At 38.3% G+C, this 26,050-nt stretch overlaps 11 protein-coding genes and 1 non-coding gene across 12 annotated transcripts; 5 read left to right on the forward strand and 7 right to left on the reverse strand.

Annotated features, from left to right (window-relative positions):
- Positions 1 to 293: 293 nt before the first annotated feature.
- On the forward strand, positions 294 to 1,547 carry PRS1 (ribose phosphate diphosphokinase subunit PRS1; the record flags this gene model as incomplete). The annotated part of the gene is made up of 1 exon (XM_451656.1): positions 294 to 1,547. The coding sequence occupies one exon, from the start codon at positions 294 to 296 to the stop codon at positions 1,545 to 1,547; it is 1,254 nt and encodes a 417-aa protein (XP_451656.1).
- A 929-nt stretch (positions 1,548 to 2,476) lies between these two features.
- VIP1 (inositol polyphosphate kinase VIP1) lies at positions 2,477 to 5,899 on the reverse strand (the record flags this gene model as incomplete). The annotated part of the gene is made up of 1 exon (XM_451657.1): positions 2,477 to 5,899. One exon carries the CDS (start codon positions 5,897 to 5,899, stop codon positions 2,477 to 2,479), a length of 3,423 nt encoding a protein of 1,140 aa, XP_451657.1.
- Positions 5,900 to 6,441: 542 nt separating this feature from the next.
- UTP21 (rRNA-processing protein UTP21) lies at positions 6,442 to 9,270 on the forward strand (the record flags this gene model as incomplete). The annotated part of the gene is made up of 1 exon (XM_451658.1): positions 6,442 to 9,270. One exon carries the CDS (start codon positions 6,442 to 6,444, stop codon positions 9,268 to 9,270), a length of 2,829 nt encoding a protein of 942 aa, XP_451658.1.
- A 23-nt stretch (positions 9,271 to 9,293) lies between these two features.
- Positions 9,294 to 12,275, reverse strand: VAM6 (Vam6p; the record flags this gene model as incomplete). Its single annotated transcript, XM_451659.1, has 1 exon — positions 9,294 to 12,275. One exon carries the CDS (start codon positions 12,273 to 12,275, stop codon positions 9,294 to 9,296), a length of 2,982 nt encoding a protein of 993 aa, XP_451659.1.
- Positions 12,276 to 12,560: 285 nt separating this feature from the next.
- BLS1 (Bls1p) lies at positions 12,561 to 12,875 on the forward strand (the record flags this gene model as incomplete). The annotated part of the gene is made up of 1 exon (XM_451660.1): positions 12,561 to 12,875. One exon carries the CDS (start codon positions 12,561 to 12,563, stop codon positions 12,873 to 12,875), a length of 315 nt encoding a protein of 104 aa, XP_451660.1.
- A 208-nt stretch (positions 12,876 to 13,083) lies between these two features.
- On the reverse strand, positions 13,084 to 13,776 carry GAG1 (Gag1p; the record flags this gene model as incomplete). The annotated part of the gene is made up of 1 exon (XM_451661.1): positions 13,084 to 13,776. The coding sequence occupies one exon, from the start codon at positions 13,774 to 13,776 to the stop codon at positions 13,084 to 13,086; it is 693 nt and encodes a 230-aa protein (XP_451661.1).
- Positions 13,777 to 14,449: 673 nt separating this feature from the next.
- Positions 14,450 to 15,415, reverse strand: RXT3 (Rxt3p; the record flags this gene model as incomplete). Its single annotated transcript, XM_451662.1, has 1 exon — positions 14,450 to 15,415. One exon carries the CDS (start codon positions 15,413 to 15,415, stop codon positions 14,450 to 14,452), a length of 966 nt encoding a protein of 321 aa, XP_451662.1.
- Positions 15,416 to 16,271: 856 nt separating this feature from the next.
- Positions 16,272 to 17,185, forward strand: RPL31B (60S ribosomal protein eL31; the record flags this gene model as incomplete). Its single annotated transcript, XM_451663.1, has 2 exons — positions 16,272 to 16,328; positions 16,898 to 17,185. The coding sequence occupies 2 exons, from the start codon at positions 16,272 to 16,274 to the stop codon at positions 17,183 to 17,185; spliced, it is 345 nt and encodes a 114-aa protein (XP_451663.1).
- A 262-nt stretch (positions 17,186 to 17,447) lies between these two features.
- Positions 17,448 to 17,707, reverse strand: SNR63. Its single transcript, XR_002633559.1, has one exon. It is a non-coding gene; the product is annotated as a snR63 (small nucleolar RNA).
- Positions 17,708 to 18,261: 554 nt separating this feature from the next.
- Positions 18,262 to 19,317, reverse strand: DUS4 (tRNA dihydrouridine synthase; the record flags this gene model as incomplete). Its single annotated transcript, XM_451664.1, has 1 exon — positions 18,262 to 19,317. One exon carries the CDS (start codon positions 19,315 to 19,317, stop codon positions 18,262 to 18,264), a length of 1,056 nt encoding a protein of 351 aa, XP_451664.1.
- Positions 19,318 to 19,792: 475 nt separating this feature from the next.
- BRE1 (E3 ubiquitin-protein ligase BRE1) lies at positions 19,793 to 21,784 on the reverse strand (the record flags this gene model as incomplete). Its single annotated transcript, XM_451665.1, has 1 exon — positions 19,793 to 21,784. One exon carries the CDS (start codon positions 21,782 to 21,784, stop codon positions 19,793 to 19,795), a length of 1,992 nt encoding a protein of 663 aa, XP_451665.1.
- A 1,034-nt stretch (positions 21,785 to 22,818) lies between these two features.
- Positions 22,819 to 25,860, forward strand: AHK1 (Ahk1p; the record flags this gene model as incomplete). The annotated part of the gene is made up of 1 exon (XM_451666.1): positions 22,819 to 25,860. One exon carries the CDS (start codon positions 22,819 to 22,821, stop codon positions 25,858 to 25,860), a length of 3,042 nt encoding a protein of 1,013 aa, XP_451666.1.
- Between the last annotated feature and the right edge of the window lie 190 nt (positions 25,861 to 26,050).

Consider the following 26,050-nt stretch of genomic DNA (forward strand, 5'->3'; position numbering starts at 1 on the left):
AGATAACGTTGAAATGGTTTAAAAGCACTTGGAAGGTGATTCAAATTGGTTGTTTTTTTGTGGTAGTCAGTTGGGTAGACTATATTTGGTATCAGGATTGCTCTGTTATTTTCTTACTGCGGCTCTCTGTCTCTCTTTCTCCGTCTCTGCTGTGTGGATTCTCTTCAATTAAAGATCCCGCATTCTTTCAATCGAAATCCAAGTTAAAGAAAAACGCATATACAACTCGTAACTGAACGAAGTTGTTGTTTTGATATTTGCCGGTTCTTTCGTTTCATAATTCTATCAAGAAAATGCGTAAGTGTAAAGTTTTCGTTGGTAATTCCCATCCGGAATTGGGTCATTTGGTCTGTGAAAGACTAGGTATTGAAGCAGCTCCATGTACTTTGAAAAAGTTTGCCAATGGTGAGACATCTGTCCAGATCGGTGTTTCGGTTAGAGATGAAGACGTTTATGTGATTCAAAGTGGGTCCCCAGAGATTAACGACCATATTATGGAACTATTGATCTTGGTCAGTGCTTGTAGAGGTGGTTCTGCTAAGAAGATCACTGCTGTGATTCCACAGTTCCCATACTCTAAGCAATGTAAGATGAAGAAGCATAGAGGTGCCATTACTGCAAGAATGTTGGCCAACTTGTTGATCATGGCAGGAGCTGATCACGTCGTTTCGATGGATTTGCATGCATCTCAAATGCAAGGGTTCTTCACCAAACCTGTCGATAACTTATACGGCGGACCAAGCCTCGGTAAATGGATCAGAGAGCATGTCGAAGACTACAGAGAAGCAGTTGTTGTGTCCAAGAACCCAGGCGGCACCAAGAGAGTCACTGCTTTGGCTGACTCTTTGAAGATTAACTTCGCTATGATCCATACGGATCGTCGTCGTTCCAAGGATCTCTACTCTCAGAACAAGGATAAGTTGCAATTGAAGCAAAGGAAACAATCTATGTTAAGGAAAAACAAACCAATCATCAGACCCGGGGACTTTGAGAATGAGGAGGAGAATATCATCTTGACGAACGGTATTCAAACTGCTCGTGTTATCAAGGGCCACGTCGTTGACGACGAATACGTTGATGATGCTGACGCTATACAGTCCGATGGCGAGGGTTCTATCGGAACCATTGGTTCCTTTGATGCTGTTGATTCGGAAGATGACGAAGAAGATGATGAGCAACCGGAAAAATTGATCACTTTGGTTGGTAACGTTCAGGGCCGCACCGCTATTATCTTGGATGATATGATCGATAGACCAGGTTCCTTCATCTCTGCTGCTGAACACATGGTCAAAAATTGTGGGGCTAAAGAAGTCTACGTTATCGCTACTCATGGTATCTTTACAGGTGACTGTCTAGAACAGCTTGAAATGTCAGACGATATTCATAAGGTTGTAGTCACAAACACGTATCCAATTTCAGAAGAACGAATCAGAAAATCAAAGAAGCTTGTCATAATTGATGTCTCTTCGATATTCGCTGAATGTATTCGCCGTGACCATTATGGTGAAAGTATTTCAGTGTTGTTCGACTCATTAGCTTCTCTATAGTCTAAGACTGGAGTAGGTCTAAGAGAACAAAAGGGCAAGCAAACAACCGTCGTCCTGCTTCCGGGCAACTTAAATGCTGTATCAGTAGGAATTGATACGAAGAAAAAATACAACTACACTGACACCTCACTCCTGTACATTAAATCGAAACAAAGTTACGCGCAAGGTCCAATTAGTACACACGGTTATGCTAATTTGGGTTCTTCAAATATTACTATTGGAAATAATCAACACAACCACAGTCCCTTTAAAAAATGGTACTCTAAAGTCTAAGAATGAAGATGATCCAATATTTATTAAATAGAGTTATGTCTCATTTTATCATTTCATTTTCTTTCCCAATCGATATCATAAAATGGTTTTTATCTTCTCTTCTATCTTTTGAGCACCATTAAACTGAGCTGAAAGTGCAGTTCAAAACACTGTTCGCGTCGTAGAAAAACAATTATCTTAAACTAACTTTAAAGACTAACCCCAATGATGCACTCACTTTGGATTGCAGGACTTGCCTCCTGTTGCATTGTTTTACAGTGTAACAAACAGAGACAACGTACTAACGGAGCATTGGCAGATCAAAACTTAAAACATAACCTAATTCTCATTTTCTTTCAATTCGAAGGCAATTAGTTCATAATTGTCGTCAGCTTATGAATTACAAATGATCGGGAATATCTCTACCAGGTTTAGTTTGACATTGTAGATTATGTAAATCTTGATTTAACCAAATTAACTGTAAGATGAATTTGGCCAAAGTAGACTCGCACGACATTCTTCCGCAGGTTCATGTGTATCCACGCATAGTGTATCTCACACCAGTAAAGATAAAATAAATGTCAAAAAAACAGAATGCGCATTATCTAAAAACGTAAGCTTATAAACAGGAGTATAAACAGAAAGGAATTATGTTCCAAGCCAAGCAGCTAGTATAATTATTCCTTTTTAGTGTCTTCTTTTTTAGCCGCCTGTTCTTTGGCAGTAGGAAGGTTCAATGTTTCTGTAATGCTTTTACGCTTGAAAGATAAATTTGGACTGGTGATGTTCACTGGTGTAAATTTCTGCGGCAATATGACCCTGTTAAATTTATTTCTGAACTTTTGAGAAACATGATCAACATCTAAATGCCTGGTTAATGAGATTTTTGGAATACAACTGATGTAATGTCTGTCATCAAGTTGTACATCCAAAGGGTCTTGCGTATGACAACCAGGTGACATCTTTAATCGAACGGCGTGTGATTTATTACCAGATGCATCGGTACTCTCGTATAACTCAAAGTTTATTTGCGATAAATAATCGAATTCTGGCAATGCGTTCCTTGCGATTCTCATCGGTAAACCAGATTCATAGATGATGTTCAACAATGTGTAAATGTGTGACTCCTTAGTGAAATATGCAACACATGCTGGTGTATCTTTCTTCTTCATTTCATCAATATCGTTGAAGATCTGCTTTGCCAATGGTAAAGATGTCAACAAGCCAATGTCTAATTTCTCATTATCCTCAATACCGTACTCCTGGGGACAAATAAAATCGAAGAGAACCTTAGAAAGCTTGAACAATTCCCTTAATTGAATGAACTTCGGATCATCGAATGTGGAATTCGAAGAACGGGGTGATTTGGATCCGCTTTCAACACTTTCAAGAACCCATCCAAGAGATCCGACACTATTCGAACTTTTTGAATTAGAGGAAGATTGGTTAGTCATTTGGGCATTAGAAGAGTCTGGGATTTTGAAGTTGTTTCTAGCTAAAATATTGATGGGGTACCTGTCAACCAAAGAATGATGACAGACCTCTTCGTTTTCAACTTCAGTATCATCATCAGGCATGAAGATGTGCTCTAAAAACTGTCTGTTGTGAAGAGCATCGTACTTCATAGTATCATATAATTCACTAATCTTGGATGGATCTACCTTATCCACAGTAACAAACTCTTTGAACAGCTTATCCCAACGCTCCTTGAATAGCATTGAATCTTCTGCACAGCACCAGCATGTTTGCATTTCTTCAACGTTTTTTGTAGCAAAGTTGTGATCCATGATTTTTTTATGGTAGTTCATTAAATCAACAACTCTCTTTATGACTAAGTAAGGTTCAGGCATCTTAGCAGGCCAAGCAAATTGAGGTGGTGCCTCCTTCCCCATTCTTAATAATGGTTTTAGTTTCTTTTTCACCTTATCCATAAGGTCTTTAGCTGCATTGGAGTCATCTAGCAAGTCTTTTCTTATACTGATCTCGTCGCTACTAATTTCATCCGCACCGAATAGAGCTGTGGCCCATATTTGGGCCGAAACTAGAACCCTCCTTTCGGAAGAAGAAAATATCTTGATGTTGTGCAAGATGTTCTTGTTTAACAAATCAAAGTCTTGTCTCATCTGCTCACCTAATTCTTCAGCTTGGAAATGAGCGGAGTGTGTTGGCTCACCACCCCATTTGAGAATGAATTGAACCTTCTCCACTTCGTTGTCTTTGTTCAGAACTGGTTTTAATTGAATCTTAGTTCCAGGAAAACTGATTTTTTTTTCCAAAGCGTTTGCTAAGACAGCAAGTTTCGCTGGATCTTCAGCATTTTCCTCTTGTGCAATTTTGAGTGCTTGCAGAACAATTTGCAAGTCATTGATATTTCTTATGACTACTTCTTCTTTGTGACCTTTCAATAAAGACAAAAATATCGGAGAGGTAAACGAGTGCTTGAGTTTCTGTTTTGGTGTACGGTCTGCATGACGGATAACAGTAACTAGCCCCTTAAATACCCATTTTTGAGTTTTCTCCTCTTGAATTGCAGGAAGGTTCCGCTTTTCTAGGTCCATCAATTTTTTGGCGTTGTAGAAGGTATCTCTCAAAATTTTGGCACAGGCATCATAGTATTCTGTGTTATCTTTGACAAATGAAAACCCATTAACATCAATGACATAACTCTTGCCCTCAACACGTAATAAATCGAAACCACAGATCATTTGAGCGAACGTCTTCGACACTTGACGAGCCATTTCTTTTTCTTCTGGAGAAAGTTCAGTAATATATCTAATTTCCTTTCCGTGAGTGTTTCTGCGCACAATACCATCGACTACAGGGGATTTTCTGGTTTCAGCATGACAAAAAGTTTCACCTACAGTGTATGCTTTCACATCTTCGAAATTATCGGTATCCATGAATTTTTCGTAGATGTATGAACCTTCAGTACGAGGTTGAATCAAAGTAGGGTCAAATTCGGAAGATTTATTACCGACCTTTCTGAATAATCTACGCCCACCGCCTCCGTTTTTCGAATGATAATAGATGTATATATTGTGATCTTCACCATCCACAGGTTTTTCAACGAATGGTTTGGTCATCACCTTACCCTCAACTTCCAAGGTGTCATCGTCCACCATTCTCCAGTTGGGTTCTTGAACAGTTGAAACAATAACTCCACGTTCGGCAAGCATAGATTTCAGTTCATCATCAATTTTGGGACCACCATCTCTTGTAATTTCCAATCTAGGAGGGGTAGGTACGTTGCTTGCCGCCAGCAACCTGAGACACAACCTTCTATCCCACAATACTTTTTGCATAATCAAATCATTAATGATATATGGTTTTCTTAACTTGACATATTTGATAGCCTTTTCTAGAGGGAACCCATTGGAAAAGAATGATATTAGAAAGTCGCAAGTAGGCCAGTTTTCAATGCTTTCATCCAATATAACTTTATCGCCAAAAATTATAGTCTCAAACTCACCGTGTTCAATTAGTCTGTTTAAGATATGTCTGCATGGCTTGGATAACACTTTCGCATCCATGGCACAAACACCAATTTTACCAATCTTTGGTAGCTGAGGCTTGGACGAGGAAGTTGAAGCTTTCCTCGAAGAATTTGTCGAACTTGGAGTTGTTGATCCGTCAGTGTTGGTTGTGACAGCTTCATTAGAGACTAATGCTTGCGGAATGAAGGGGAATGCATGAGGTTCTTCCAGCATAGGAGATGGACTAGGCGATCCTTCCAGAATAGCAGAAACTGATGCTGATCCACTTTGGTTACTTTTCAGTCTTTGAAGCTTGTTACCATTCATGCTATCGAATGAGGTGCCTAGGACACTGGGAGTCATATGACGACCTGTCGAACCAGTAGAAGAAATACTAAGCGTTCTGACGAGCTTATTTGTCTCATCATCATCATCAGAGGTAAAACCAGCAGGTGGCAACTTCAACGACTTATTCTCACTAGAAGAGGTCTTCGGCGTGAACCCTTCAAGGATAGGAGCGATCGATTCCATAGCCTTTTTCGTATTCGAATCTAAAAACAGTGGAGGCATGGTATTTCCGTTGATTGCCTCTTGACCCTCATCAGAAATTGAACCTGGAGAAGACATGACTGGCAGTTCTGCAATTTGATTATAACCAATGCTGAAACTTCAGTTAAAATTATTTTGTAGATCGTTGCAATTAATCGATTTCTGTTATAAGCGGATGCATGGTACGATTATTCCCCATGTGTTTAATTTTGTATATAAATTTATATGTGAAGGATAATAGTGAAAACTTGATAGAAAACTGTGAGTAATTCTGAAGTAAAGACCAGTATCTAAGCAACACCTCCATGTGTTTCGCTAGTGAGATTTCAGACTGTGGTATGGTTACTATCTAATGGCATCTAATGGTGAAGTTACATAGTATCTTCTCTATCCAAGTCTAAGAATCACATTTGCAGGTTGATCCCCCTTATGTGTCACGTGATATTCTGATTTCTTTTTCTGTTTCAGCGATGAAAATTTCGAAGCTCGACGTTTTAAAGAAGCGATGAGATGAGATGAGATGAGATAGATACCTATCGTCAGCAGCTAATTACTGGATTCGCTTGTTGTTCAGTTAATTAAGCGATTGCATAAAGTCACAGAACAGTGCATTAGCAATCATGACAGTGGATGGATCGTTAAAGAAACGAAGAGTTGGTTCTTCCGGCGCTGTTAGGAAACATGCTTCCAGAATATTTTCTCCGTATAGAATTGTAGGTAATGTATCTACTGGAGTTCCTTATGCGATTGGTACCCTAGGTACGACCTTCTACATTGTGACTTCTGTTGGTAAGTCGTTTCAGATCTTTGATGCCAATAATTTGCATCTGCTATTCGTTTCAGATAAGGAGACAGAGGGAGACATTACTTGTTTGGCAGCGCATTTTCATTACGTTTATGCAAGTTTTAAGAATAAAGTTGGGATCTATAAGAGAGGTAAGCTAGAACATTTGATTGAATTACCTGATCCAAATACCGTGGTGACCAAAATTAACGTTTTCGGTGAATATTTGATTGCTTCTACAGATAATAATGTTGTTTATATCTATAAGAAAAATTCCCCATCTGATAAATTCGCTACTGAATTATACACCAATTTCACCATTGGTAAGTTACAAGGTGGTGATATTGTTGATTTGGTGCATTTACCAACATATGTTAACAAGTTGCTCGTTGTGACTAAGTCTAATTTCACCTTGTTTAACGTTCGGACCGGAAAACAATTGTACACTTCCGATGAGTTCCCCGATGAGATCACCACTGCTGAACCTGCACCTGCTTTAGACATCGTTGCCTTTGGTACATCATCTGGTGAAGTTATTTTATTCAATTTGCGTAAGGGTAAGAAAATCAGAACCATTAAAACGCCGACGAGAATTTCTTCAATCTCTTTCAGAACGGATGGTGCTTCTCATATCTCAGTAGCATCAACCAGTGGTGATTTGATCTTTTATGACTTAGATCATCGCTCACGTGTTCAAGTGTTAAAAGGCATTCACAAGGAAGTGAATGGTGGTGTTGCAAGAGCATCATTCTTGAACGGTCAGCCGATCGTTGTCACTTGTGGTGGTGACAACCAGTTAAAAGAGTTTGTTTTCGATCCATCCTTATCGCAAGGTGACTCTGAAGTGGTCATTCAACCAGCCAGATTATTAAGGTCAAGAGGTGGTCACTCTCAACCTCCATCCTCTATTGCATTTGCTGACGATCAATCTCATTTCATTCTTTCTGCTTCAAAAGATAGATCTTTATGGGGGTTTTCCTTAAGAAAAGATGCACAATCGCAGGAATTATCGCAGCGTCTGCATAAGAATAAAGATGGAAATAGGATTGGTGGAAGCACCATTGGTGAGAAGTTCCCTGAGATTACATCAATAGTCATCGAAAATAACAGACAAGGCCAATGGGAAAACATCTTGACGGTTCATAAAGGGGAAAAGTTTGCAAGAACATGGAACTCGAGAACAAAAAGAGTTGGTAGGTGGACAATCCCAACTAATGATGAGGGGTTTGCGAAGAGCGTAGCTATATCACAATGTGGTAACTTTGGTTTAGTTGGCTCTTCAAACGGTGGTATTAGTGTTCACAACTTACAAAGTGGACAGAAGAGAAAGGTTTATCGTTTACATAAGAAGGCAGTTACTGGTATTGCAATGGATGGTATGAACAGAAAGATGGTGTCATGTGGGTTAGATGGTATTGTCGGATTTTATGACTTTTCCAAAAGCACTTTTTTGGGAAAGTTAAAGTTGGATTCACCTATAACATCAATGGTATACCATCGATCATCTGACCTCTTCGCATTAGCATTAGATGACCTTTCCATTGTTGTCGTAGATTCGGTTACTCAAAAAGTGGTCCGTCAACTCTGGGGGCATTCCAATAGAATTTCATCATTTGACTTCTCACCTGATGGACGTTGGATCGTTTCTTCGTCATTAGATTCCACAATTAGAACCTGGGATTTACCAACAGGTGGATGTATAGACGGTATGAAAGTGGAAAATGTCATCACTAACATTAAATTCTCACCAAATGGTGACTTATTGGCTACCACTAGTGTATCTGGTAATGGTATTTCCCTCTGGGCTAATAGAGCTCAGTTCATTTCAGTATCAACCAGACAGATCGACGAAGAAGAATTTGCCACTGTTATGCTTCCAAACGTTTCCGGAGATGGTGGTTCCAACTTTTTGGAAGGGGCTTTTGATACAGAGGAAGATGATTCCGAAGATCTCTTTGGTAAATATGACTCGATGGAGCAAATTGATAAAGATTTATTGACTCTTTCTTTGGGACCAAGGAACAAGATGAATATCTTACTCAATCTCGATATAATTAAACAACGTTCGAAACCAAAGGAGGCTCCAGTTAAACCAGAGCAGGCTCCATTCTTCTTACAACTTGCAAAAGATAAGGTGGGCGATGAGGCTTCAGCCAGGGAAGGCGCTGAGAATTTGAGTTTGGATTCCTCTAAACTACAACAGGAGCGAAATGCTGCCAAAGCTAATGCTGCTAGTGAACTGAATAAATTCAAACCTTCAGGAAAACTTGGTGCTCAGTTCGAATCTGATTTCACTAAGCTACTTAGAGAAGGTTCGCAGAAAAACGATTATTCAGCATTCCTTGACGAATTAGTCCAGATGACTCCCTCAAATATTGATTTGGAGATTCGTTCTTTGAAAGCTTTTCAACCATTTGATGAGCTATGTCGGTTCATTGAAAGTTTGGCTCAAGGTTTGGCTACCAACAAGAACTTTGAGTTATATGAGGCATATATTACCATCTTATTCAGAGTGCATGGTGATGTAATTCATTCTAATAACACAAATCAAAATATCAAGACTGCTCTGCAACATTGGGATACCAATCACCGCAAGGGCCAATCATTGGATGAATTGGTAAAATTCTGCGGCAGCGTATTAAGTTTTGTATCCACCTCTACTTAATGTAAATAATTCTATAGTGATTTTCAAAGTAGCTCAGATAATAATGGAATCCGTTTGGCGTTAAATGGTTCTTCATCGTGTTTAATCTTTGCCTGTAACTTTTTGGCACAGCTTGAATACATAACATACGTTTTATTTCTGTATGTCATGATAGCTAATGAGTCTGCGGATGTATTTTTTAAAAGCTTCCCACAAATAGGACATTTTCTTTCCTCCGAAAATATGAAAAATTCACTTAACACATTAGCAAGTTTGAAATTTGCCTTAGTCAACTCAGAATACAAAATGTCCTTCAGTAGTTTGAGCTGGTTTTGTTCGGCTGTATTCTTTTTCAATTCCATGTGGAAGAAACTAGACAAGTCAGCGATTGGCATATCCTCCGGAAGTTTCAAAAGCACCTTGTCGCTCTGTAGTTTAGATCCATGCTCAATCAGAAACAGTTTGAGGAACTGAGGCTTTTTATGTCCATTGTCAAAAACGATGATCTTATCCAAAAACTCCATTAACAATAAGGTGCCTGCATCATTATCATTCTGGTAGACTGTATTACAGTAGTCTGAACTCTGCTGGTAATCATGGAGCTCTCCCCACAATATTGTTAACGCCGTCTGATGATCTCCTAACATATTGATTGGGTATACTGTGATGTATTTTAAAGCTCTTAATTCTAAAGAATTGATGTTGTCATAGCCATTCATAGCATTCCGAAGTATTTTCAACACACGTTTTGCGTCATAATTTTTTGACGATTTCAAAACAGCATGTAGCTTTCTTACAGTGCTAGAGTTGTTGATGTGCTCTAGGTAACGTTTCAAGAGTGTACAGAAAATCACCGTTTCTGAGGATTGTAATTCACCGACGACAAATTCTAGATATGAAAGTGACAGATCCGATCGTTTGCTGTCTATGTATTCATATATTCTCTGGTGATCAAGCTCTTTGCTAAATGGCAAAGGACGTAGAAATAATAACATGATAATGTCAAATGATTCATCAGGGAATTTTTCTAACAAATAGTCCGAGTATTGGAATACAAGATCCAAATCCGTGAATTCAAGATTCTTGAGGTATTCGATCACCAATGTTTTTATTCCAGGTTTCAAATCACCAGTGCGATCCAAAATTTCCGTTAGCAGGTCCAACGCCTTTCTGTGTTCATTGTTAAAATAATAAAAATCTATAAGTTCATGAACCATGTTCTCCTTGTTTAAAATTTCCTCCACAGTATCAAAGTCGCAGTTATTATCCACTCTAACCAATGGTCCGACCATCGATCTGTTGTATTTAACATACATCTCAAAGAGAGTAGTATCAATTATGGTGAGTATATTGGCGACGGAAAGTTCAGCTTGATTATGACTCTCAAAAAATGACAAAGTGAGTTTCAATGAAACATCATTGTATGACCAATACGTGTCTTTTTCTTTGGATATATTCTTCACATGCCTTCTTGTTTCAGTCAAATATGGTAAGAAACCCTTCCTGATGAGTGCAGCTGACAGCTCCGTAGATGTCTCTCTAAAAAATTGGTTTTTGATAGCGAATTTACGACGAATAATTTCACAATTGTCAGGGAAACAGAAGGATATTATCAGTACAGGGGGAGCAAGGAACTGAAGAAATATTCGGAATATCTGATAGCTCATTTTCTCATATATATTTGTCGTATTGGCATTCAATCCGATCTTCTCACCTTTAGAATGCAATTTTTGCGCTTTATCAAAGATTTGTAGTGCATAGACGATATACAAATCTCTTAACTTCATAGTATACGAGATTCTCGTCTCGCTATCATCGTCTGTTATGTTCATTGAAGAAATATAGTTTGACTTAAGAATGCTTTTATAAAACACTATTCTTTTCTCAAGAGTTTCGAGATTCAAATCAAACATTGACCCACCTAAAGTATCAGTCTTCATATCTAAGTCCTCATCTACGTCAATTCTATAGATTTCAATAACATCAGATAAAGTCCATACCATTATCTCCACCGGGCTTTGTTGGAAAACTCTTTTGATACCATCAGTAACTCTCACTTTAAGGTACTCGAAACCTTGCTCATAATCTACTACCCATATCGTGGAAGTATTATATAGCACAATGAAATTCGATCCCAAGTATTCGCAAGCGTTGAAATCAAAATTAACTTGGAAGAAATGGTCGTATGGCAGAGCTTTCAAATAGAATAAGCCTTCGTCTGATGATTGTAACTCCAGTAATCTCTGAGATTGACCATCTAGTAAAATACAGACATTATGGTTTGGTCCGAAAAGGTACCTCAATGCCCGGCACGATCGTGTTCGTCTTCTATCAGATGACCATAAATTCGCTATAGAAGACCAGGTATGGGATTCAGTGAGTGATTCGTTATCATTTCTTGTGGTACCGTCCACCGAATTATGTAGAACCTTGAGTGACGCAGATAGAGAAGCAGACCATTTTGGCGTTACAACGCTGTCAATACTAGTCAAAACACTGCTGCCAGTCTTCCAAATATAAATGCCATGGTTGGTGGCGATCACAGCACCTTGGTCTACAAGAGCGACGGACGCAATGGTTTCACGTTTTGAAGATAATTGTATTTCAACCACTTTGGAAAACTTCCTCGAAACCCAAATGAATATCTTCAGCCTCGGTACCTTCGTATTGAGCAGAATCACCACCACTGTCTTCTGATCTATTTCATTATCGCAGCGGTTTTCTAAACACCAGAACTTCAGTATTCCCCTTCTGTCAATAATCTTGTCGTACTGTTCCATGTTTCCTACGTTAAATAAAACCAAACTCTGCTCACATTGGACAAACAAGGTAGACAATGCCTCTGAGTAACCCATATCTAGTATTGGTTCATTCCACAGTTTTCTATAGGTGTGCAATCCCTCATTGGTATATATATCGAAGTCGCCATTCTTCCTAATCACAACGGTCTTATCCCATGAACTCAATCGACCGAGACATTGAACATCTTCAAGCACGGTACTCGATATACGTCTAGTCGTGAGCATGGTGCATGAAGTCAGAATAATGACCAGGTATATGGTACTATCGAGTGTAGCCTGTCGGATAGTGCCAACATATGGTTTATTTTTACTTTCGTCAAAGTCAATACCTTAAACAATATCAAAGTTCATGTTATTATTTAAAAAAGTTCAAGATCGTTACAAGAAAGGGAAAAGAGAAGAGCTTATTTTAGGGAATGGTTTGCATGAAAGGATTGGTACAGACAATGGTAGGGAAACTGTTCATATTCTAGGCAGAGCTTACCCTCAGGTTAATTTTGATATGACTGTATGATGTCAAATGAACGGACTTTGTTGAATCAATTAATCAAATCGAAAACTGATACAGTTGGAAGTGAAATATTGAAAGAGATCGAAGGCAATGACGAGTATATAAAGGATGTACAGCTAAAGAAGCTTAAAGAGCTGCACGATAAGAAATTTAAAGAGAAAGGTGTAACACCATTGATTAGATTATATGAGAAATATAATGCCTGTGCTCTGAATGATGGGGATTTACAGAATTGGGCTGAATTGATAGATAGAGACATACGAATATTGGAAGGTACCATAAAAATCCTGGAAGATGAATCAAATGAAGGGTAGCTTATGCAAATTATGAATAAAAGAAGTAAAAATGATTATACATATTGACATGCTGGATGCATATAAAAGTTCGATTATTAGCTAGAAGAAGAAAAAAGTAGCATAACACATTTCATCCTTTTTATCAGTTTTGAAAGCTGTAGGCATGTTTGTTATTGCTAATAATGGTAAGTTAGCGTCGCTAATGTGCATACGCTGTTAATTCTTTTCATGCAGCGCCTTGGGCAGCACGGTCCCATTTTGATGTTTCCACCCAACCAGCGTCTATAACTTTAATGACATCTTGAAGGTTTAGGTTTTTCCTTAGATGTGCGTCTTCCATAACCAAACGTTTATAGATAGGCCCATATTTCTTTGGGCTGATATCTGAAAACATTGCTCTTGACTTCTCTGAGTGAGCCAAAGTGTTTTCGGGCGTCACTTTCAGCCAAAGCTGTCTTCTTTTTTCCCAGATTTCAGGACCTTTAATGAAGGGGACGCCATCAGGTTGACGTTGTCGTAGCTTCGCGCACTCTTCAACAGGGTCAAAAGATTCAAAATCCTGTATGCATTCATCGCAGTTAGCAGCTTCACTAGTATCGGCTGAATAGCCGTCCGTTTCTGATCTGAATGCCAGAGTCTCGGAGTTGCTGCTCAGTCTGTTCTCATGTATAGCATCATTTTGTAAGTTTTGTGGACGGTTACAGTCAGCTTTATTGTTCTCAGCAGTTACTGGTCCGATAAACATATTATCAACAGTTCCATAATCGTAGTCTGTATCACTATCGTCCAAAGTCTCGTGTGCAACATGTTTAACGGTACGCATAAGTTTCCCCATAAATTTTTTAACCGAACGCTTTAAGCTGCCGGAGCTTCCAGTACTACCCTGGGAGCGGGTTCGAAACGCCATATCAGTAGACATATCACACGAGACACTCGGATGGCCCGTGGTGAAATGATATTAAATGCCTTTTCAGTGTAACAAGCTCTGAATTCAAAGCTTGGGGGGTGGTTAATAGAGAAACAGGTGCAAGTTTCAAAACAGGTAACAAACAATAATGTAAAATGTAAAACCAGGGGTAAAAAGTCACCCAGAAGTTAGAATCAGTGAGACCCTTACTCTAACCTAATCTTTAAGTATACCAAGAAACAAGATTCAGGGTCTTATGGGTCACTTTGTAGCCGTTAACGTCTCGAACACTTCTCTTATGGTCGGTCTTTTCAAATCTTTTTCCCAATTATTAATCTTATTGAATGTCACTAAAAGAATAGAAGGAACCTTCAACCAATTTAAAAGAAGGTTGCAGGGACGTATAAAATAGCATATATATCAGACCTCTATGTTTAGAAGGTTTGCATGGCAGTGGAGATAATGGTAGTTATTATTATGATATTACATTGTTGAGTAATCTATACACAACGCTTTTACATATACAAATGTACATATTCTTTTCGGCACGCATCGATGCAGTACGCACGGCTTGCACATAACCGATTTAAGTCAACTTTCTCGTCACTTGTACGAGACACATGACGAAAGAAAATATATTGGGGGACGGAAGATACCGGCTGCTGGCCTTTTTCTTGATGCAGCGTTACCACTTTAGTGACTTAGTCTTGTCAGATTGTTGTATCTCATTTAATGTGTTGTCCATCACCACAATATCAACATGGAAAATTCCGAACGACAAACCGTCATGGACTTGCCCTGTCCATTCTCTGGATGTGATATTATTTCTCGTGGATGACGCATAACCTTGAAGAGGTGGTAACATTAGGATGTCCACTTTGATCGCAAATGGAATTTCACGTTCTGGGATTGCTCCTGTCACACTATTTTGGTCCGACATATTTGTAGGAGTTCTTCTCAATTTAGTTTTCAAAGAGTGAACATTGGATGGCTTGCCATTGCTGTTTTGATCCAATGGTTCAGAAAATGGCAAAACTCCACAGTGTTGAAGTACTAATATAATATCCGAATCGTCGGTATATATATCTGTGCCCCATATCTCTCGGTTTTGGTACCGTATGTTCTCACTACGGGCCACTTGTTGTAAATATATGGAATCGATCTGTATTGTAAGGATTGAGTTGATATGGTTATGAGACATCCTTGGAATAAAAGGTCTCGGAGATCTGATGGTCTTGAAATTATAAGGGAATGGAAGGGCTTCCAATTTCGGATCCCCAGGAAAAACACCAACTCTCATGGAGTCGTACTCCAAGGTGGCCAAAGGGCGCCGCTGTAGTGCGTAATTCTTCTCTGTATATTCAAGGACAGATTTAGAGTTTACGTCTATTTCGTCTTCGTCATCTTCAGGTTTGCTGTCTGGAGCTGCAGTTTCAAGGGTAGTGTTGTTTTCAGGTTCCCCTGTTTGGGAACTTTCATCTGCAACATTCTGTGTATTAGCCGGTGCAGCAACTGCTTCTTCTGATGATGATGATCCGATTTTACCCGTATCCTGATCTCGGGCCTGTTTGGACTCCCTAGAACTATTCAGCAGTGTCTCTTGCATGCTGTATATCCTGTTTTGGGTTTTTCTGTACAACTCATCACTCATATTCAAACAGTGGCTGAAAGCTGTTGAATAAATCAAAGTTTTACCAGCTATACAATCGGCAACTAATCAATTGAGCCACTGCGAAGTTCTCAGCTTGTAATAATGTATCAATCGACCCTGCTCAGGAGTAAATTTCTCTCGATTTATATTATGAATTCACTGTGTATTCGATGTACAGATGGAGATTCTTTCATTAACAACATTCATCACCAGTTTGACCATAATAGTCTATATACGGGACTGTTATAACATCCGTACATTCGTGAGGCTTCATTTGTTCCACTGTAACATCCGTGCACTCTGATGTAAAATAGTTTTATGTTTTCATTTTCTATAATAGGAAACTTTCATTCCGCATTTCGCACTTCGAATGACACAAACATTTCTAGGACATGTTGTGTGTGGGAAGCAATGATACAGGCCTGAGGAACCTCGCTTGACAACGCCCGGCGGCCTCCGATGACAGGTTTACCCACTCTGCCTAGGATGCCAATTCACCTTTCTAGCTCTACACCCCAGCCGGCAACCATTCCTTGTCCAGAGTGCAGGCATTCCTCCGTCTACTGGAACCAGCCTGGGCAGCCACCCAGCCAGGTTTGGACATACTAGGCGTTTCACCCACCACTGGCTGCCTTGCTCCAGCCTAGTGCCTAGTCTATTCCCTCCAGTACCAGAGAGAAAGTGTTGATTTTCGATGAAATATTATTTGGATACTGAGAAATAAGCTATATTGTAAGTGGTGAAATTAGAGGTTTCTGAATGTTAATAGGCGTTTACGATACTGTTTATTTGATTTGTGTGTTGGTTCTTAATAGAGAAGAACGAAGCAGTACACTGAGGAACTATCGAATACAAAATGGCCGGTTTGAAAGACGTCGTTACTCGTGAATACACCATCAACATGCACAAAAGAGTATGTTAGCTTTTACCAATGATGAAACAAAATTTCGAAGTGAAATTACACAATAGATACCAAAGTGGATAAGAGCAATGAGAAGGGGAGTTTAAAGATCATATACTGTATTTGAATGCAACATTGCATGTAAGTTTGCACACAATGGAGATACTTTGGGAGAATATGTGGATATTAAAGACCGGAGATGAAGTCTATTTAGTTTATTTTGATATCATTAGAATGTGGAGAAAATATACACCATGCTATACGTCCTTGTGAAAACGCTAAGTTTGTTTCTGGAATATAATGTTGAAAAGATGGGTTATTTGTTTATCAATGTGAAATAATTTGAATATTGATGATTGATTTTTATCCGAGTGAAACAGGCGATTAAGAGACGACATTATCGGTGAATACGCACTGTATTTTACTTATGATCAATGTTCCTTTTTTTTTCCAACATCTTAACAGTACAGTATCTTGAACAGGTATTTTCCAATTGCTCCCACCATTTGGTAATTCGAATAATATGAGATCCAATTTTTTACTAACTAGTTCAAAAATTTCGATTTTTGTTATAATTACAGTTGCACGGTGTTTCCTTCAAGAAGAGAGCCCCAAAGGCTGTGAAGGAAATTAAGAAGTTCGCCAAGTTGCACATGGGTACCGACGATGTCAGATTAGACCCAAAGTTGAACCAAGAGATCTGGAAGAGAGGTATCAAGGGTGTTCCATTCAGATTGAGATTGAGAATCTCTAGAAGAAGAAACGAAGAAGAAGACGCCAAGAACCCATTGTTCTCCTACGTCGAACCAGTCGTCGTTGCCTCCGCTAAGGGTTTGCACACCGTTGTCGTTGACGAAGACGAAGCTTAAAGGAAGTAGTATTTTATTCAACGTACAATCACATATATAAATATACCTTCTAATAAATTTCTATTGATCGATTTTGTATTACAAGATAAATTCCATAATCCATAATCATTGTTAAATTGTTCCTCTTAACTAACATCTTTGGACAGTAGGGGGGTCACAAAATCTGTTGGTTAGAATGCTCATCAGTAATACATACTACATGTAGTTCATGTGCTCATTATTTTACTACGACTAGACAAGGTTATCTTTACATAATTGGTTTGGTATATTGGGAGCTGATTCAGTGTAACTATGACAATTTAAATACCAATCACTCATTACATTAAAAGACCCCAACAGCAGAAGACCTGAAACCTACAAGACCTGAAACCAAAACGGTTCAAAATCAAGGCCCAAAATTCTTCCACTCACAAAAATCAATTCGTGGGATGGTCTTAAAACAATGCCTTGCAGGGCACGATTCTGTTCTCAATAGACTGGCGAAGATTTTAAAAAGTATCATCCTTTAAACTCCAATTTACCACCAATGCACAAGACTATTTTACTGGTATGAAATGCCTCTTTCATAATATCTGTAATGAAAAAACAGTACTAGCAAAAATGCATTCTCGAGGCCTTTTACTGTACGAATATGCAAAGTTCAGCTGAACTTTTAAGCTAGTCTATATTATCACTCAAACAGGAAACGAATCTTACAGACCTGAAGTCATGACTTTTCTTACAACTTCGAGGAACAACACAGAATAAAAAAGCTGGTTCCTAGGTTGGAGCTTCATTTTTTTGATCGTATTTATTGTTATGGTCAATACTTTAACAAACTTGTGAATGAACTACTAGAAATTTTGATATTGAATTTATAAACTGAAAATATTTACCCGGGTTTACTACAGGACATGTAAATTAGGGCACATACAAGAGCCGCTGGCTATTATAAGCAAAAGACACTCAACAGAACCAGTCACTATCTAACTGAGGTTAGCTGATGCTAATCGTAATATTTGAAAGCATTACAAAAATTATATAATGTTCAATGGATGAGATGGTCGTCAAAGGAGATCCCACTAAAAAAAACTTGATCAGATCTTTGGTTGAGAGTCTCTGAACGGCATCTCAACTACTTTGGAAAATCCTGGGTCACCTTTCCGCTTTAGAACAAACATCTCATCGAGCCAGTCTATTAGATGAGCTGTATTTTTTATCTCCATGAGTTCTTTTAATAACAGTTTGTCTAACCCCATATTTTCCAGCATAGTGTATAGATGATGTTGCAACAATTGGTACGGCAGTCCGCCAAATTGCATTGCATAATGAACAAATAGCTCTACAGCACCCCATGGACACTTATCATAGCCGTCGAATAATGCAGGATTGCATAGTAAGCCTCGCACAGCCATAACGCCATCAACTTTTGTGTATTCAGATATACGATAGCAATCATTAAGAGTGAAACAATCTCCGTTTGCTACCAGTGGAACATCCTGGTATTTCATGTTCTCTCTAATGAATTTGATTGCATCTAAGTTTACAGGTACCGACGATCTTGTTGTTCTCGTTCTGCCATGAACTGTTATCCAATCTACACCAGCTTCGCATAAATCATCGCACAATTTAACAGTGTCTTTAACATCGTCGTGAATTCTGATCTTAGTCTCCAATCTTACAGAGTCCCTATATTTATCTTTGACAGCTTTTACCATATCACATAATAGTTCCCCATTGTAAATCAACGCAGAACCGATACCTTCCCTAACTTGTTCACGAATGGGACACCCACAATTAATACCAATCCCATCACAATATGGATAGACCATTTCAGTAAACTTTAAAAGATCGGGAACATTGTTTACACCTACTTGAACAATCAGGGGCGAATCCTCGTCACATGTGGTAAAGTCAGCCATACGTGCGTGTCCGTTTCTAACGAATTCTCTAGCCAAGATCATCGGAGTGTACACGATATCGACGTCGTATTGACGACATGTTTGTCTAAATGCAAGCTTAGAGTACCTAACCATCGGTCCTGCGATAGTCGCTGGTCTGCAGTGTGTCTGACTTCTAGTTTTAATAATATGCAATGGATCATTTTTTTTTGTTAGCTTCTTAGCGGTAGGAAGCTGCACTGACAATGACATCTTACCGAGAGCTCTTGTGCGACCCGGAAAAACCTTAGAGATAATAAAGGACAGTTCAGTACTTTTAGAGACGCTACCAAAAATTTTAAGCGGACGACTAATACTTAGTATTACCGCTTCTGCTCTTGTGTGTCCCACCTTATATATATAGAGAGCCGTTACTATGAGAATAGTCCTGTGATTTCTTTATCTCATCGCAGTAGTCGATTAAATGTCAGACTTTGAATTTTGTTGATTTTTTAATCAGAACTACCGAATTAGGTATTTACAAGCGATATATTAGAATAATGTTACATAGATAATATATACAATGAAAAATGTATATAAGTCAAACTGTGGGGTCAAGGGGGTAAGGATGGATAAGGCATTTTCAAAAAATATATACCATTCTAAGAAGACAGGCGTGTTTACCGTTTGAAAATAAACGGCCTTGTTTTCCAAGATGCACCCTGATAGAATGCGGAATAAGACTCGTTCATAAATGTATGGATAGTAAATCGTTAGATGAGAAAGGTTTGTTACATGTAGGACATTTTCTCATCCTAGCAGCTAATCTTTCTTTGCAGCAAACATCGCAAAACACATGACCGCAAGTCTTGAGGGCAGTATTCTTCCAATTTTTGGAACATAATGAACAGTAGATTATAGTACGGAAATTCTCTAACTCTTCGGCTAGAGCACCATTGTCACCACCATTAGAGAGTAATGTCTTGTATAATTTCTTTGACTTGGCTTCAGCACTGGAAACCTTGATCTTCAGCTGCTTGTTTTCGATATCTTTGTCCTTGATTTTAGATTCGAGCTCAGTCTTAGTTCCGATTAGATTTCTGGTTTCTGATTCAAGACGTTCTGTTGATTTTTTCAATTTATTATTCTCAGATGTCAATTCCACTATCTTCATTGAAGTTTCTTTGTTAGATTCTTTGACCCTCTTCTCATTCTCTTGGGATAGGCTCAACTGCATGTGAACGTTTACGATCTTCTGTTGTAACGTCTTTTCAAGGTCCTTCAATTGAACGATGAGCTCGTTTGATTTGTTCAAATTTTTAGAAAGATTTTTGTTTTCTATCATTATAGCATCTTTGGATCTCATTGCAGCAAAATATTTTTCGCTGGCCTTTGTCTTTTCAACTGTCAATTTACTTAAAACAGATTCTTGGTTCAGGTATGCAGCATACTTTTTGTTTGAAAGATGTGACACCTCTCTGAAGGCCTTTTCGAGATCCTGTAATTCTTTCATTAATGCATCTTGGGACGCATTTTCTGAACTTCTGGATTCAAACTTTTGTAGTTGTTCTTGTTGGATATTCAATGACTTTTCTAAATCCTCTAACATCTCAGATTTGGTCTTTTGTGCCTCCAAAAGAGAAACTTTGGCCAATAATTCATCACGAATTGTTCTGATCCTAACTAAATCTTTCTCTAGAGAAGCATTGTGCTTTTTAAGGGTCTCCTGTGCTAAATTAAACTCTGAGGTAAGTTTATTGTTGAATATTTCTCTATCCGCGGATAGTTGTTGAAACTTGGTTAAGTAGCCTTCATTAATCTGTTGTAACTGTTCATTCTGTTTAGTTAAGGAACTGATTTTTTCATTAGTAACTGAAGCATCTGGTTGATGTTGCGAATTAGATTGAAGTTGGTTGTTAGAAAGCGCTGATTTATTAGATGCTACTGTTTGTCGTAGTTCCGAAAGTTCTCTTTCATTTTGATTTTTCCATTCCGTTAATTCCTTTACCGTAGCCTCCAAGACGGAGATTTGAGTATTCAAGTCATTTATTTCAATTTCGTGGTGAGCCTGAGATACTGCACTTTCTTTATTAGATTGGGATTTGTCTGAGTTATCATTTGACTCGTCATTCACAGAGCTTGCGCCAGTCGAAGATTGCTTCTCTTTCTTTACATTGCTATCATCATCAGCAGTGTTAAACACACGAGAAACACTTTCACTGTCCTGTCTATCATACTGAGCAATTATATTCTCATAATATTCGGTAGCCTTCTTCAGCTTATTTTCAGAGGATTTCAACAGCTTCTGTAAAGTCAAAGTGAGCGATTCTAGCTCCTGTAGTCTACCGATGTTATCAGAGATGTTAGATCCACTGGTCTTCAGTATTAGTTCGCATATCCTAGCACTGTTATTGCTGATTATCTGTGTAAGGGTATGCTCATCCTCAGTATTGATGAGTTGTTGTAAAAAGCGTTTGTCCTGCTCATCGCTGCAGTCCTCAACCACAGATCTAGCCAATACGACTATAGATGAACAGCATCCAGAAACCGACTCGGTGGTCTTCGAAAGCCCAGCCGCTAAAACCTCATTCTCTTCTACAAGCTGGTTAGCTTTGACTCTCCACTTATTCAAACATCTGAACAATGCCTCTTTTTGGAACGCTATTACATCCTTCTGCGTTAACGGCTCAGAAGGATCGGAAAGCTCTAGCTTTGGCCGCTTAACAAAATGGTCATTCATATATGCGGATTTATGTATAGGTCTCAGAAAACTTAGAGCTTGTATGACAATGTGAGCAAGTACAGTAAACCTTTCGTGAATTTCGTAAGCTCAGAATATCACACTGATAATCAGTCTCAAATTATATATCTCTAGATGTGAAAGACTGAAAAAAACCCTCCCACACTAAGTATTTTGCAAACTATAATGTCAGTAATACGTCTTGCCGAGTAGTACCCTTACAAGGCGTTCGAGATACCTCTTCAAGACCGACATTAGTGATGCTATCTTGTCAACTTTTAAAGTAAAACCTTTTTAACTTTTTTTCTTTGAAATATTTTTGGCGAATTTATCGAAAACCAAGGTCACGTGAAGGTAGCAGCAAGTAATCCATGTTCGCAGGGTGGAAAAAGGAAGTGCCAGGCAGCACTTTTTGATAAATTCATTACATGGTAAACTCTTGGGCTGTGTGCGTTCTAATGTGATGGGAAATGGCGTTGAATTTGATGTTATTACATGTGTTACTAATAGATTCTTGTTGTTTTTAGTATACAAAGATTTTTCATTCCGTTTCAATATAAGAATTTCTAAGATCTGAGATCCTTTAAGTTCACATAAAATATATAAAGTTTGTTTCTATATTCATTCAGTATTTTGTGTAGAGACAAGAGAATAGCAGTGGGACCAAATCCAATTGTATTATTGTGAGAAGCCCTAGTGATTGTATCAACACCTGGTGTAAAACGTTCGCTTTGATTATTTCACATTTCATAAGGGATTGCCAAAAGCTCTGACGTCTGTGTTTTGAAATCTTTCTGTCTCTGGGAACAAAAGTAGATTCTCCAGTTCTGACCCAAATTTAGATCTCAGAAAACATTTTATTCGTTCGATAGTTGCCTTACGTGCTTGGGGAAAGGTTTCGTACATGCGGTTAGAGTTATAAAATCCTCTTTTGAACGACCTTTCAGCCAGTAACCTAAGAAAGTTACCAATTAATTGAGATAGAACACTTTGAGAACCAACAGTAAAAGAAATCAAGAACAGACAGATTTAACATGGATACTGGCAGGCAAGATATGCATCTTTTGAATTCTTTGAATAAATTCATTAACCTCACAGCCTCTTCGGGTTCTATTGGTCACGGACCTGACCATGGGTTGTCTGTGTCACAATTGAAAGTGGTGACGAATTTCCTCCGATTGAATTTATTATCGCTATTACGTAAACTGGAACCACTTATTGAAGTATCCTCAGAAGAAGAACTACGTAACAGGCCTAAACAAGATGTACTGACTCAGTGGTGGTTAACTTTACTCAATTTCTTAAACTCAGATCTTATATCAGAAACCACTAATACGCCTCTTACAATAGATGCAATCTCAGTTTCACTCGAATGTATCAGCAGAATTATTACACTTACTGCACTAACCACTACCTCCACTGACAAAGACCGTGAAATTTATTCGTACCACTTACTTTTAACTGTACGATGGGTGACCAACAGGTTGGTTTTAAACTCTAGAAAAAGGGCGGACCTTTTAGAGGTAAGAAATACAGCTGCTCAAATGGCAAACACCAATACTGAGTCTACCATTCTACAGTTTCTAAAACGTTATACTGCACTATTAACACCGTTAATAGGTAAAATCATTGCATTTGCATTATGCTATTTGAATGATGAACTACACTATGACTTCGAAGTTGTGAAGTTCATTTCCAGAGGAAGATTTGACATAAAAAATATAGAAGGAGTGAGTTTACTACCTTGCAGAAGTAAGCAATTTGCTATTCTTGATGAAGGTGTACCTCAATCTAAGTATACACAGGACATCATAGAAGAGTTTGGTAATACTGAATATGGTGATGTTATGACACAAGAAACAAAAAAAGCTTTCCCCATCATGATCTCATACCTACAGAATCCTCAGGTTCTTACCACCTTCTTGTTTCATTATTGGTACATTATACTTAATATACATCATGAGTCAGGGCTAAAAAAATTGGAACCAGAGAATTTCCCCGGTTGTCCTATAATTTCTCATATTTGCTCAAATTCTTTGAAGGCAGACTTAGAAAGGCTTTCAAGGTTCATCAAGATCCAAGACAAACAAGACAAGCATGAGGCTGCACTTCTGAAAAATGCAACAACTTCGAATCCCAACCAAATTAATGTTGGTCGAGAGAAGATCATCAATTTTATCTTCACCAAGTTTCAAGTTGTCAGAATCATAGAATGCATCAGATCCTTAATAGGGTTCTTTCATAACACTTCTATGGATAAAAGTTTATTAATAAGCTTCTTTTCATACCAAGAAAAGCAGTTTTTAAACGCGTCTTCCGTTATATCAGCTTATGATTCATGGATGGCTAATATTATATTCAATATAATATTTCAGTTTTATACATTCCATTTTGACACACTCCCCAAATTTATCGAAGTTATGTCATGGAATGATTGGACTGATGGTATTTTTGGAACCTTGAAAACTTTCAATGTTGATTCTCAATTAGTCGGTTTGTTGTGTCTCTTCAATGTGTGGAGTGTCATCCCTGTCACTCATCGTAAACGGGTGGTTACTACTATTATCGACGAGTTATGGAATCTACTGTCTGTTGATACTGACTTCCACATCATAAGCATTCTTTTTCATAAATTACTCGTGTTCAAAATACTCCCGGATAAAGATCTTTCAACGGATCAGATTCATGCCATCAAACATAAATTCTATGCCATAAATAAAGAGGTTTGGCAAATTATTAACGTTTTGAACTGTGACTACACTGAATTAGTTGATGAGAAAACGGTATTATTTTTCCATACCAATAATAGGTTAATACTAGAGCGTCAAGAACCATTGTATGAAGAAGACCTCCTACTCGTAAGCCAGTGTATGCATGCAGAAGCAAATAACAAAAATGTCAACAACACCGCATTGTTCAATAATATGTCACGGATGACCAATATCCGGCCGGGTGTTGTTATTCATAGAGGGAAATATCCCTTTGACGTGTCTGATGAGCTAGTAAGCAGAGCAGCTATAATGATCGCTCAAAAAAACAAAAATAAAAGAGAGAATGGATCAATAAGAAACGATAGCTCTTCCAGCACATCAAGTCTCCACAGCAATGACACTGCAGAAAGTGAAAACTTGAAGCAGGAAAGTGGACCCAAATTTGGCTTTGGGGCTCTGTTGTCTAGTTTTTCGAAAAGTAAACCAGAACTACCTCCAAAGCCATCATCGGCAAGCAAAAGGAGGGATAGTGTAGCTTCAGGTAGCACAACAGATACCTTTGATACTCAAGAGATGATATCTATGTATAGCACCGTATCATCTGTTGCATCGACCTCATCAAGATCAGAATCTTCGGAGGACCTTTTGTACAAACTGTCACAGCAATCCCGATCTCATATCATAAACAATTCAGACACCGAAACTACTAAGAAACGGAAGCTTATGGCCCCACCTGAGTCAAAATTTAGCAAAGATATCGTACAGAAGCAACCCATCAGATATGTGTTCAAAACTGTAACGGTGAACTCTCAGGCCATACAAAGGAAGAACTTACTGGATAAAATCCAAGATTTCAATAAGAAGTGGGGAGTTAAAAGCACCAAACCCTATGATAAACCTTTACCGAATCCATTCGGCATCGCAAATGACACACTGCTAGATGGATTTGATTTTGACTCTCTAGCACCTACCATTGAGGAACTTCAGCAGTTGAATCTTGTTGAGGACTCTGTGACCAAGGTTTACGACAACGAAATCTCGAAGGAGAAAGAAAATACGATCCCACAAATAGAACTCAATCAGCTTTTCGAAGGTGACACATTCACGGGATCGTCTGATATCATGGATGAAAAAATAATCAACCAGCAAGACTATAACCCTGTTACGGCTGTTGAAAGGATGAAATTGATCACTAGACTGACCAAGTTGATAAAAGTAATATACACTTTCAATCTTACTATGAAGGAATTTGTCGAGTTTGAGAAGGTTAACGGAAACAACCTTATTTACATGGAGTTAGACCCTGGTTTTTACCAAAACCATTCTTTGAACAAGGGCCTACTAGCAATATCAAATTATAAGTAGAAACTTTTGTATATATGTGTTTCGTACTTTCCTAATTTTACTTTTTTAATGCATCAAGTCATTTGAACAATCAAAGTCAATAGAAACTCTATTATCATTAAAAATTCGCATTTTTCCAAATACAACAATTCAACAGAGTATGACTGTTTAACATCAGGATGAGATGTGAGTTAGAATAAAACTACTTGAG

Source organism: Kluyveromyces lactis, assembly GCF_000002515.2.
Source record: "Kluyveromyces lactis strain NRRL Y-1140 chromosome B complete sequence".
In the NCBI taxonomy this organism is placed as follows: domain Eukaryota; kingdom Fungi; phylum Ascomycota; class Saccharomycetes; order Saccharomycetales; family Saccharomycetaceae; genus Kluyveromyces; species Kluyveromyces lactis.